Consider the following 12,737-nt stretch of genomic DNA (forward strand, 5'->3'; position numbering starts at 1 on the left):
TTCAGAACCCTTTGACTGTATTTGACTAGCTAGAAGAGAAAACTGTGTTTCCTGGAAAGTTGTGAGGCTTTAAAGCTCATCCTTGTTGCTCATAAAGAATGAAAGTGCTGTACGGGGGTGGTGGAAGAAGAGATTCAGTGCCAGAAGAGCAGGCAGCCTTTGACAAAGTCATGTGGGATATGGATGGCGGTGTTCCTGCATGGAACCAAACTGAGGTAACTGGCATGGTCTGAGGAGAACTGAGTAGGAGGTTCTGCTTAAAACCGAGGAGGATCTGACTGTCTACAGCTGGTAGAACCAGTAGGTGATTACTGTTACAATTGTCCTGTTGTTACCTGAAATTTATATTCTCTAACATAGTAAAAACAAAGGGAAGGGTGGAAGAATTTCTTATATAGCAGATTTCAGTGGCAGCTGAGTAGTAGAAGGCTAGAAGGTCATGCATGTATATTTTTGTAGCTTAAGAATGCAGATAGGCAACCAAAAATGCCCTGATTGTGACACTGGAAAGTTTCAGATTATATTGCACCACACAAAACATCTTGAACATTTCTAGCACTTCTAAATTTGCTATAGCAATAGTTCTTAAAATCCAGTTTGCTATGCTGGTCTAATTGTCTGCTCAGATGAATAATGAATTCAGTATCATTTAAATTTTTTCTTTTATTAGTAGTGTGGATAGGTTCCCAGGGTTTATGGCTTCTAGGATATCATTAAAGATGGCAATTTAAACTACAGGTAAAAGACAATGTCTTCCAGTTCTGTAATCAACTAGCAACATAGCACACTTACTTCATGTGAATGTTTTAGAGTCTTAGTAAATGTTTGAAGTGCTGGCAAATGTGAAAAAAAAAATTGTTTCTTCATTCCTTCATACTAGTATTGTTCTTTGGTCAATGCTCCTATTAAAAAAAAAAGAAAAAGAAAAAACTGCTAAAGGTATAAATAGATATAATTAATGGCAGCAGAGGAACATCTGAATACTTTTGTTAATCCTATGTGAGTTTAAATGTGGTGGTCAGACTGAAAGGCGAAATTGCCATCCTTCTTAAAGAGGCTGTAGTAGGTTATTGGAAAATTAAGATTGTGCCAAGAGCTATCTCCTTATAGAAAGTTGAAGTGTTTAGCTGTGGTGGGGATTGCGCTTAAAAGAAAATAGCTGGTTGATCACAGATTTGGAGGATTTCTTTAATATGTAGAGCACTGTAGGCAGATCTATTGAAGTTCAGCCTGTGTAGTTGCCCTTCCGGATAGTGCATTGCTTGTTGCAAACTGATTTAAATCCCTTGCTGTCCCCAGTCATCTGCAGTGGCGTTTTGTGTTGTTTTTTGTAAGAATGACGGTAGAGAATCATGTCTGGATTTTAGAAGGAAGAATAGCTGTAGGGCCTGTGTCATAAGAAATGTTCATCAGTCATCTGTGAGGTTAGAGAACTTTTAATTTTATTTGCAACTGTGCCTCCAAGACTTACTAACTTTTTTTCCAGGGCATATATTTTATTACAGCCACAGTTTAGTTAGATTACCATGAAGCTATCTGGCACTGTTAAGAAGTATAACTATTCGTCTCACTTGTAAGAGAATCCTATTTTGGAACTACTAGAAGTAAACTCCTGTAAGTTTAACTACTGGTTGTTTCCCATACAAACAGAATGTGAGGCAGGATGGGGATTTCAACTTAATATCTAAAAACAACACTCCTGTAAAAATGGACAGTGTATACAAGCATGCTCTGGCAATTGCAGCTCAATTGCTTCTGCTTTTGGATCAGGTTTTTGGAGTTTACCTGTGCCTAAGTAGGGCAGCTTGTGCAAGGCCTTTTTTCCGGGTTGTTTGATACTTGTGCTTCAGTGAAGTTCAAGATTCAGAAACTCAACTTTTTTCTCAGTTAATCTCCTCAGTTGCTCTGAAACAGTTGCAAAGTATTTTCAGATAGCTTTACACTTTTTTTAATTATAAGAGAAAGATACCTGTTCAAAAGCCTGTTTGTATCTTCCCTTTGTGATGGCAGGGAGGAAATTATGTTTGTTTGGCAATCATTATTTGAAAGCTATGTCTTGAATTTGCTTCAGTTGTAGCTTGTATTCTAATACAAGTAATAATCTTGACTGATTTCCTTTTAATTTATGCGGTGTCTTGTCACACTGTTACGCATTCTATTTGAAATCTGTCTGTGCTTCAGACTGAATCTAGAACTTTGATATGTGAACAGAGTTTGAGGCATAGTATTTTGCTGACTTACTACTTGAGTTTTGAATCTTTAATGCCCGCAGGAGAGAACAAAATTGAATAGGTCCTGTGCAGTTTGGCTGACTTAAGTTGGCACTGTATCAATCTATTGTACACCTGAAGTTTAAAGCTAACAGATATCTTAAAATGTTGCTTTGTAAATCTATTCAGTTCAACCCTTCCATCACACAATGGTAAGTTTACCCTTGCAACTCTATCAAATTAAAGTACTTTTGACTAATTTTTTTTTTTTTTTTTGTAGGTATTGTGGTAAATGGCCTGATTAATGTTAGTATTTCAACAATTGAGAAACGTTATGAGTTGAACAGTTCCCTCACTGGCTTAATCTCTGCAAGCTATGACATTGCTTTTTGTATATTGTCACTGTTCGTATCTTTCTTTGGAGAAAGAGGGCATAAACCACGATGGCTTGCTCTCTCAGCATTTATGCTGGGGTTGGGCTCACTCATATTTTCATTACCACACTTCAGTAGTGGAAAATACCGCTATGGAGCTAAAGTTGAAGGTAAGCTTATCATTATGTTTTGAAAATGATTAAAAAAAATCAAAACCCAAACAAACAAAAAACAAAAACCAAGCCTCTCAGTTGCAATTTGGTGCAACTCTTAATTTTGTACAACATAGTTAATCTCTAAGTCTTAAAAACAGGGTATTATTTCTAACACAGAAAATAAAATGATTCTCTGAAATCTGTAAGTTCAAGAGCTGTCCCTCTGCACAGTGAACTTTCTGTTTCAGAAGAGATCTGAATGTCAATATCAGTTTTCACTCATAAGCAACATTAGAATAAAATGCTCTTTTGACTTGCGTTGATGAATGCTATTAAAACTCACTTTGAGTGAAAAATGGTCTGGCATTTTTTTGTGAATAGGAAAGCAAGTTAGATCAATGGTGTAGAACAAATGTTAAAGGAAAGCTCTTAGACCTGCTGTCTTCTTGAAAGGTGACTAATAGTTCAAACCCCAAAAAACTGCAACATGTAAAGGCATCTTGAGTAATTTATTAACAGATTTCACTAAGTTCTTCTAAAATGTTGATAAAAACTTGTTTATTTGAAATAAAGAGGAAACAAGCAGTACTGAACTATACTGAACAAAACAGTGCTGACGTTGTGGGAGTAGCCAGATCTTGGATCTTACGTATCTTTTTCTCATAAAACAAGACTTTAAGTGCAGTGAGCTTAATTTATAGTTAATTTACATTTATAGTTAGTAGCTGTTGTACATGCGTTTAACTTTCTGTTTTAATTGGTTTAATGCTAGCTGTTCACGCTAAAAAAAAAAAAGTTGTCTTGTGATTGGTTTACTTAATCTTGCACATGCTCTGGCAGGTTGGCTAACACATTATAAATATCTTTTCTTGTACAAAAACATTCTGGTTTCCCATTATATTTTGGCCAAAGTCGTTCCAGTAACTCAAGATGACTGTCTGTGAGATAGTCCACAATTTCCCCTTTTTGTTTTTCAACTAGCCATAGACCTTTCATATATTTTGCTACTGTATGTTGTACACATTGTAAGATACAAGGGACAAGCATTAATATTGCTAATGCAACCGTCAATAGAACTAAACCATTTTTATTAGATCCTTAATCCATCCTGTAATAGCCCTATCATATAACCATTTGTCTAAACCCCAGTCTTCATAGGTTAATTTCTTGGTCATACCATCTAGCCTTCTGATTGCTTTGTGAATTGATTCAGAATGGTCAAACAAGTTCATGTGACACATCCCATCAAAATCTTGACAACCATGTGCTTGTCCTAACAACAAAGACCTATGGCAGCATGATTTTGAAGCATAGCATGTCTAATTGAATCAACATCTGCTAAAAGCCTGGACAATGCTAAGGGGGTGGCATTAGTTTGTGTTGCTAACCAACATCCTAATTTGTTTAGTGTATTCAAAGTGTTTGCTACTGCAACTCTGGACACAAAAATGGAAGCCAATATAATTTCATCCCGTTCCCCAAAATTCTGTGTTATCCTTACAATCTTTGTCAAAGGTGTGAATACTTATTTTTCCTCTTTTATGCATTAAAATGGTTGATGTGTTTGGAGATAACAAGGTTAACCTCCCTAAAGAACATGGGGTAATTTCAAGGGGATATTGGTGGCCTTAGATACATTGGGACTGGTATAATTACACAAAAAAATCTGATTGTGATATACAGCTGATGAGACATGTATCACTTGCACGAGAGAGGTATTTTTTCCTGAATAATTGAAATATAGACAAAAATCCATTTTTACTGATCCTAGTAACTCAATTTATTGGAGTTCCAAACCACCTTGTGGTGGGTCTACGACCCAGCCATCCCAATTATTTGTCACATTTTCACCACCAGGCCACTGCCTCTTGTTTTTGGGGATAGGTCAGGTGTCTAGTGGAACACTGACCAAGCATGTTGAAAAAGGATTGCTCAGAGATGCAGTAGCTAAACAGATAGAGCCTTATGCTGTCATGTTGGCTAAAGTTATCCAAATATTAGTCTCTGGTTGAGAGGGAAGCCAAAAAGCATTGCTAATGTCCAACAATACTAGGATGATGTTTACTATGCATTGCAATACCCACAACATTGTTGACATGCTGTACAGATTATCAGAGAGGCTATGTTATGTTGTCCCAAAGGGTTGGGACTAGTCAATTGTGGATCACTCCCCGTTGTTGTCATCTAGCTGTATGTCAGGTAGCAAATCGGTTTCACCACCAGGTGCTGCTTCTGCTTCTTCAGCTGTTCACTTGAGCTTCTTCAGGAACGGTCTGCTACAACGTGCAGGCACCTACTGCAAACCTTGATCTATAACGACACAAGCATAACCTCGACCCTATGTTATCAATTGATGTGGCCCTTCCCATTGACCATTAACTAGTGATTTGACCATAACATAGATTCTTTCTAATTTAGCATGTTTTGGGTCATACTTGTAAAGTGTTTCACTACAGGGGGAATTTGGGCTGTACCACTTAGACATAAGTGATTCATCACATACATCACAACCGATTTTTGCCAATCGGTTTTGTGGTAGGAGAGTGTATATGAATAACAAACAATGGGTGTTTGTGAAGCTGTAATGTAGTTTACAATGATACAAACATTTCAAAGTGCTGCTGTTGTGAGATTTCATCCTTGTAGGAAACAGATGGCTTGTTTTGGGTCGTCTGTCTCAGCTGGCTCTGACATTTGTAGTGAGGAGCTCCATCTAGTGGTTTGTCATGATGAAACCATCCTGTATTTGATTATACGTGGACAGTACAGACTGTAAAAACTGCAGATGCTATAAGCAATGTACTTTTAACTTTGTCTTAAATCTTATTGAAACACGTTTAAATTTGTAAAAGATGTCTGTCACAGCAAATGGGAAATGTTGATCTTCACTTGACACCATGAAGATAACGTTATTGTGAAGACAGACAAGGCAGATTACCCAGAAAGATTATGCAGTCTGTATCTCAGGGTTCTTTCAAGATGCTGCTGAGTGAAGTCCTGAGCAACTTGGTCTGCATTTGGTTTTGGCACTGTTTGGATTAGGAGGTTGGATTAGGCAACTCTGCCTCTACCAACCTGAATTATTCTTTGAGTCTCTTTTTGTAACAGGATGTGAATGATGTCTTTGGTAAAAATAATTATCTTTGTTAATAACAAGTCTGTAGTTAGTGGGGTTCCTCAGGGGTCAGTATTAGGTCCAGTCCTGTTCAACATGTTAATCAGTGACCTGGATGAAGAAACTGAGTGCACCCTCAGCAAGTTTGCAGATGATGCCAAACTGGGAGGAAGGGCTGACACACCAGAAGGCTGTGCTGCCATTCAGCGAGACCTGGACAGGCTGGAAGACTGGACAGAGAATAACCTGACGAAGTTCAACAAAGACAAGTGTAGGGTCCTGCACCTGGGGAGGAATAACCCTGAGCACCACTACAGGTTAGAGGTGGACCTGCTGGAAAGCAGCATTGCAGACGAGGACTTGGGAGTTTTGGTTGACAACAGGTTGACCATGAGTTAGCGATGTGCCCTTGTGGCCGGGAAGACCAATGATATCCTGGGGTGCATTAGGAAAAGTGTGACCAGAAGGTTGAGGGAGGTTATCCTGCTCCTCTACTCTGGTGAGGCCGCATCTGGAGTACTGTGTCCAGTTCTGGGCTCCCCAGTTGAAGAAGGACAAGGGACTACTGGAGAGAGTCCAGCGGTGGGCTACAAAGGTGATTAAGGGTCTGGAACATCTTTCTTATGAGGAGAAACTGAGAGAGCTGGACCTGTTCAGCCTGGAGGAGAAAAGGTTGAGAGGAGATCTTGTCAATGCTTATAAATATCTAAAAGGTACATGACAAGAGGATGGGACCAGATTCTTTTCAGTGGTGCCTAATGATAGGATGAGGAGCATTGGGCAGAGACTGAAACATAGGAGGTTCCATCTGAATATGAGGAGAATCTTCTTTATTTCGAGGGTGACAGAGCACTGGAACAGACTACCCAGAGAGGTTATGGAGTCTCCTTCTCTGGAGACATCCAAAACCTACCTGGATGCTTTCCTGTGTGATCTATTCTAGGTGACTCTGCTTTAGCAGAGTCTAGATGATCTAGATGGACTAGATGGCCACCAGAGGTCCCTTCCAACCCCAACCATTCTGTGATTCTGTGGGAGGTTCAGGTTGGACATTAGGAAAAGGTTCTTGACCCAGAGGGTGGTAGAGCACTGGAACAGGCTACCCAGGGAGGCAGATGTGGCCCCAGGCCTGGCAGTGTTCAAGAAGAGACTGGACAACACCCTCAGACACATGGTGTGAACTGTGGGGTTGTCATATGCAGGGACAGGAGATGGACTCAGTGATCCTTGTGGGTCTCTTCCAACTCAGGACATTCTGTGATTCTAAGTCTTAGCCACTTGAGTTGAAATGTGTGTGGTGTGATTAGAGAACAGGGAGAATGACTTGAACACCTTTTTTCAGTTCTCTGTTCTACTGGAATCTTAGCTGTTGGATCAGTCAGCTAGTCTTTGAGAGTTGGTGAATTTTCTCAGAAGGATGTGAATTGGTCTTCTTTCACAGAACATGCTAGGGACAATTGAAGACTGAAGAAAACTATAGCATTTGGTCACTAATGGTGGCAGAATGTATGATCTGTGTAATTTGGCTGTTTTTTTTGTACCATCAGTATGTCTGTGGTTTCCTGTTGGTTTTGCTCTCTGAAGAGATTAGTCAAATAATAGCTAGTGCTACCATTCTCTACACTGCTTGGTCTTCTTCTCTACACCACTTAGGTGTTCCGCAATACTGTAATGCCTGCCTCTAGAAACTAATAACTTAGTCCTCATTCAACATGTTCATTGAAGCTTTGATTGACTTTCCTATTTGAGACTTTAAAGGGAGGCAAATTTTTAAGTTTAAAAAGAAATGGAAACCAAGCTTTTTTTTTTATTTATCGCTCCTCACGTCCCCCTTTAACTATTCCCTGTCCTTCAAAAGACCAAAACCCCACACACCACTGGCTGCAGTTTAAGATGGGAGTAAAACTAGTATTGATCTGTCTTCTAATTAATGTAATTGCTAAAGGAACTCAGTTTGTTCTGCCTTCTTGGCTAGTATGTTGCATTAGATGTTAGGGATTATTTTGGCTCTTATAACTTGGATTCAGGTAGATGTGTTAAATTAAGGCATGCAAGAATGTTTATAACTACTAATTCTGTTGGATGGTATTGCCTTTAATGCAGTTCTGCTCTTTAAAATGCAGGTCTAATCCACTGCCTTCTAAAAAGGAAAACAAGTTTAATGAAAAAAAAGTAGTTAAAAATGGTCAGTGGCTCATCTTAAACTTTTTCCCAGAGCTTTGTTTATCTCAGGTTAGGCTTTTCTGATCATGTGTAAGTCAATGCCTGCTCTTTCCAGCATTCTTGTGACAGCAGTGAACAGGCCTATGGATCTAATACAGGTTGGATTCAACCTGTGTCACCCTGCTAATCTGCTTAAGCCTTGGGCTGGTACAGTAAGGGGATGGCATCAGTGGCTGAGGTAAACTGTTTGATAGCGGTTTTTGACTTATGCTGGTTTAAACTAATCTCATAGTTTTGTGGTAAATCGCCTTTGCTTTTAAAATGTTTCTTGAAAACATGAAATATAGTCCACAATTCCACTATGCAAGTGCCTGTGTACTGTGTACTTGACACACACAAGAAAAAAGGGGTAGGGTGGTGTGGGTAGTCTGATAGCTGATGCAAATAAAAGGATTATAATTGTATTAAAAGTATATTGATGATTATTTTAATTTTGTATCTAAACCAGACTATGTGGTTCTGAAAACAAACTAGTGTCATCAGCTTCTCTTATATCAATGTCAGGATAAATTTCCTAGGGCTTATAAATTGATGAGCTAGAAAACTGAAGGAGAAAGGCTATAATCAATTAGTTACACAATGGCGTGGGCTTTTAGATTGACATGAACTGAGATATTGATAGTGGGGTGGGGATGTAGATTCATGAAGAGCCACTGTCTGATAAATGGTGGCTTAGACTTGCCCAAGGCTAACATATAACTGCAAGTATATTCTATATATGTGCTGTACACAAATATGTGTATATTAACAAGGTATTATAGGGCATGGTGTCCTTCGATAGTCAGTTTCAGGTGCCTGTATATAGTACAAAGTGAACCTGATTTGATACCTAATTTCCTGCAGAAAAGAGGAATATTGTTCAAGAAAGCAGATAGACGATAAATGGAAAATACACTTTAAAAGCTTTAATTTTAAAAGTAGTGATAGTAAAATGTTCCCCATGTGGCTGCAGCATATCATTAAAATAAGGATTGTTCCTTAGTGGAAAGGAGGGAAAAGTGTAATAACAACTCCTCTTGAAGTGAGGTTTTTCCCATCCCTCTATGTTGGCCACTTTCTGTGCAACAGCACTGAATTACCTCTTGTGTGCTACGTGACCCCACCACCTCTATGGAGCTGTTCCTTCTGGAGGAAGGTGTGATAAAGCTCATGGATGCATTTATAACATCAGCATAGACAGTTATCTTTATCTGCTGTGTGGCAAGCACTTCTTTGTGTTTTATGCCGTGTGAGTCCAAAGTGTGAACAAGCTTGCCCTTTGTTTGCTGAAGTAAAAGGTGTTCCCAAATGTAAAGGAGCCTGAGAAAAAACAATTTAATTTGTTGCAAGGTATTAAGAATTGATCAGTTTGCTCATCTGATCTGAAGGATGCTTTCATATATTGGGTCAGTATAGCTTGTTTCCATCAACATAATGGGTCTGTCCTCTTCCTTAGGGTTGTATATTCTTCTGTGGAAAAACCTGGAAAGAACCATGCTTCTCTTTTTGATCTTGTCACTGAAAGTTGCAATTATAGCAAGAGGAAGGACTAGAGAAAACAAATGCCCTGTCTTCACTTCTTCTTTTCCCTCTTCATAGTGCCAAATGTTACAGGAGCACACACAACCTTAGCCTGTTCTGCTTCCCTCTAAGTGTGTGTGTAAACAAGAACAGAGGCTTTACATTTACTTCATATTCTGGAGACAGGGCAGTGTGTGTTCTTGTGTACTATGAGAAATAGTGGTGCGGTTTTGTGTGGTGGTGGTGATTTTTTTATTTTGGTTTTTATTTTGGGTTGGGGTTTTTTTGGGGTGTGGTGGTGTGTGTGTTTTTGTGTAGTTTTTTTTTTTTTGTGGGAAACGCTTCTCAAAATGGTGTATAAAAAGGGAGAATTATCTTTGCTTGCAACTCTGATGATTGCACTTTCCTCACTAGCAGTCCAGCTTCCCTCAGGTCATTCAGTCTGCTCTGTTACTTAAGAATGGAAATTGTTGTTGGTGCTTCTCAGGATCATTATAAAGTACAAGAACAAAATCAAGTATCTGTTACCTAGGAGTGCTTACTAACCTTTGGAATGACCATTTGACAGCTTTTGCATACACCTGGTCAGTAATGTTTTCAAAAAGCCAAAATGTGTAGTTAATGCTATTTTGTTTACTGTCCTTCCTTTTTTGTGGGGGTGGGGAGGTATGATATCACGGAAGGTTAGGGCACTGTCATATAGGATATATTAGCAGGGCTGAAAATGAGAGCCTGACACTAACAACACTTCATATGTAGTTTAGATTTCAGTGCAGGTTTTCTTCAGTTGGACTGTGAGCTAGATGTCATAATTTTCAAGTCTTACTGTCTTTGTCTTTCAGACACGTGCCAAATTCCAGGAACAAGCTCTGCTAACTTCACTTGCAGTGCCAGCATGAAGTCTTCACTTTCCAGCTATCTGTATGTCTTTATCCTGGCACAGCTGCTGCTGGGAGTTGGAGGAACTCCACTATATACTTTGGGGACTGCTTTTATTGATGATAGTGTTCCAAAGCACAAGTCTTCCTTTTATATAGGTAACTTCTAAAACGGTTTGCAACTCGTTGTCTGTATAGACCATAGACTGCAGTGTCTTTCAAATGCTTTTATGAATTCCTATAATTAAATTAATCTTGTCATTGCACATTGTCATTTATGTGCGTAAAATGTTTCTATATCAGTTACTCTGCAAGTTAGGTATCAGTCTACTGTAAATATGAAGTATTTTCCACAGTTATTTTGGAGAGCATGTTAAGGCTACTTTGTGCATGTCTGCAGTTTTTTTTCCTGTCAGTAACTGAAAGTGATTAGGTGGTTTATGTAGCCTGCCTGTTAAATTTTTGCTACAACTTATTCTGTTCTTACTTCATACTGCCACAGATGTTGAAAACTACTGTATATCAGGTCAGCAGTCAGACCTTACTGTATCCTTTACCAGTTTTATTTATTTACCTTCTAACAGCATGCTGTCCCCTCAGTTCAGGGATGCTCCTGTCCATCATGCGATCAAAGCAGTTCTCTAGTCACTTACAAATTTGGCACTTCAGGAAGAAGTACTGGAAGTATCTTTCCTTAGCTGAAAGTCAAGAGTTTACTTAGAGACATGGAGGATGTGTTTGTGTTTCTGTGGGGGTTTTTGGAAGCTGAGAAATACTAATGGAATAGCAATGGTTTTTAGTATTTCCAGTCAGCATTCTCTGGGCTATGCACATTTTTGCTACCAAGTTCATTGCAGTCCAGGTGTGTTTTCTGTGGGTATGAAGATATTTGGTATTTTCCCCAGTTTATTTGGAAACTGATAAAGGTATGTTAGCTTTACTGGTAACTTGCAGGAGAAATCCAAAGCATTTTATATTCCTGGACTGTTTTCCAGACTGCATCAATATTTTAGGGAACAAAACTGAAATAATCATCTATTTGTATGCAATTCTTGCTTAATTATTCCAGGCAAGCCACTTCATTTTATGCCAACAAATAGAATAGTTGTGTATGTTAAATCTTAAATATCGAAGACAGCTTTTATTTTTGCTGTTTCTTTATATTGAGAGAGAAGATTACCACACTTGTTTATGAGGCCAGTGAAATAAATAGAGCAGAATTAGGGCTGTCTACATGATTAGAGGATCAAGAAATGGCCTGAAAATTCAGGAGAATTGTGTTAGTGTTCATGCTTAGAACAGAGCAATACAATGAACTAATGCTTGTGTAATCTTTGGACAACTGCTGAGTTCAGAAGAACAGTGTATTCTGCCTAATATAACAAAACTGGAAGACAAGTTAGTGGACAAGTAGCTACATTAAACCTTAATTCCTTTTCTTGCTTTCATGGAGTGGATTTAGGATTTAAAATATGTTGCGTTGCTTTGCCTGATTGCAAGAAGGCTTGTGCAAGGCAGCAAAAAAAAACCCCAGAAGTTTCTGCTAGTGTCTGTAAATAGTTGCTAGCATCTTAGGCTATGAGCTTGCAACTCATAAATTGGTATTTTCTTTCTCTTTGGAAACTGCATGCATTTTAATGAGGACTGGTCTCCTCTTGCTGAACTGAGCCATCTACATCTGAAGCCAATGAAAAGCACTTCTAAATGGTAGTTTAGGCTGGTCTCTAGGAGGAAACAGGCATCTTCTAAACTAGGTTTGAAGTTCTGTAGGATGAACGTGTACTCAGGATCAAGGCATTTTGCAAATAAATGAGAAATCCAGATTCTTCAGCCTGGGGAAGAGCATAGTGTATCTTCAGTAAGGACCAATTATTTAGAGAGATCTAGTTACTATTAGTTGCAGAGGCAGTGCTTCTGCCAGCAGTGGTAAGGTTCCACAGAAATCTGGCTGGTATGGCAGGGAGACTATTGTGACATTGAGAAAACCTCATCCTAAGACCAAGAGAAAGGGATAGACCTGAGTGCTCTTTAGTAGGGAATGATTACACTCTAGCTTCTTGTCTTGGCACATCTAAAACCCAGCTTAAAATTGAAAAAAAAAAAAAAAGGCTCATTGTGGGCATGTAGTATTAACAACTGATGCTTGTAACAACGTCACTTCATAAACTTTCACAAACTAGCTTATGCTTGTAGGTACAAGATATGCAAAAGGCAATCTAATTCCTAAAGATGCTGTCAGTGAAGCGTCTTTTGCTAAACCTGTAAGTAGAAGCTTTTAATGA

The 12,737-nt window shown here is 38.8% G+C and overlaps 1 protein-coding gene across 4 annotated transcripts in view; it reads left to right on the plus strand.

Annotated features, from left to right (window-relative positions):
* The window catches only part of SLCO4C1 (solute carrier organic anion transporter family member 4C1), a 65,579-nt gene that overhangs the window by 2,160 nt on the left and 50,682 nt on the right, over positions 1 to 12,737 (plus strand). For 3 of the 4 annotated variants that reach the window (XM_065045480.1, XM_065045482.1, XM_005502856.3), the window contains exons 2-3: positions 2,491 to 2,754; positions 10,420 to 10,614. In XM_065045480.1, the coding sequence (XP_064901552.1) occupies positions 2,491 to 2,754; positions 10,420 to 10,614 (459 nt within the window). The remainder of the gene's footprint in view (positions 1 to 2,490; positions 2,755 to 10,419; positions 10,615 to 12,737) is intronic. The other variant, XM_065045483.1, reaches the window with a different exon arrangement.

The sequence above is a fragment of the Columba livia genome, chromosome Z (genome assembly GCF_036013475.1).
Source record: "Columba livia isolate bColLiv1 breed racing homer chromosome Z, bColLiv1.pat.W.v2, whole genome shotgun sequence".
Taxonomy (NCBI): Eukaryota; Metazoa; Chordata; class Aves; order Columbiformes; family Columbidae; genus Columba; species Columba livia.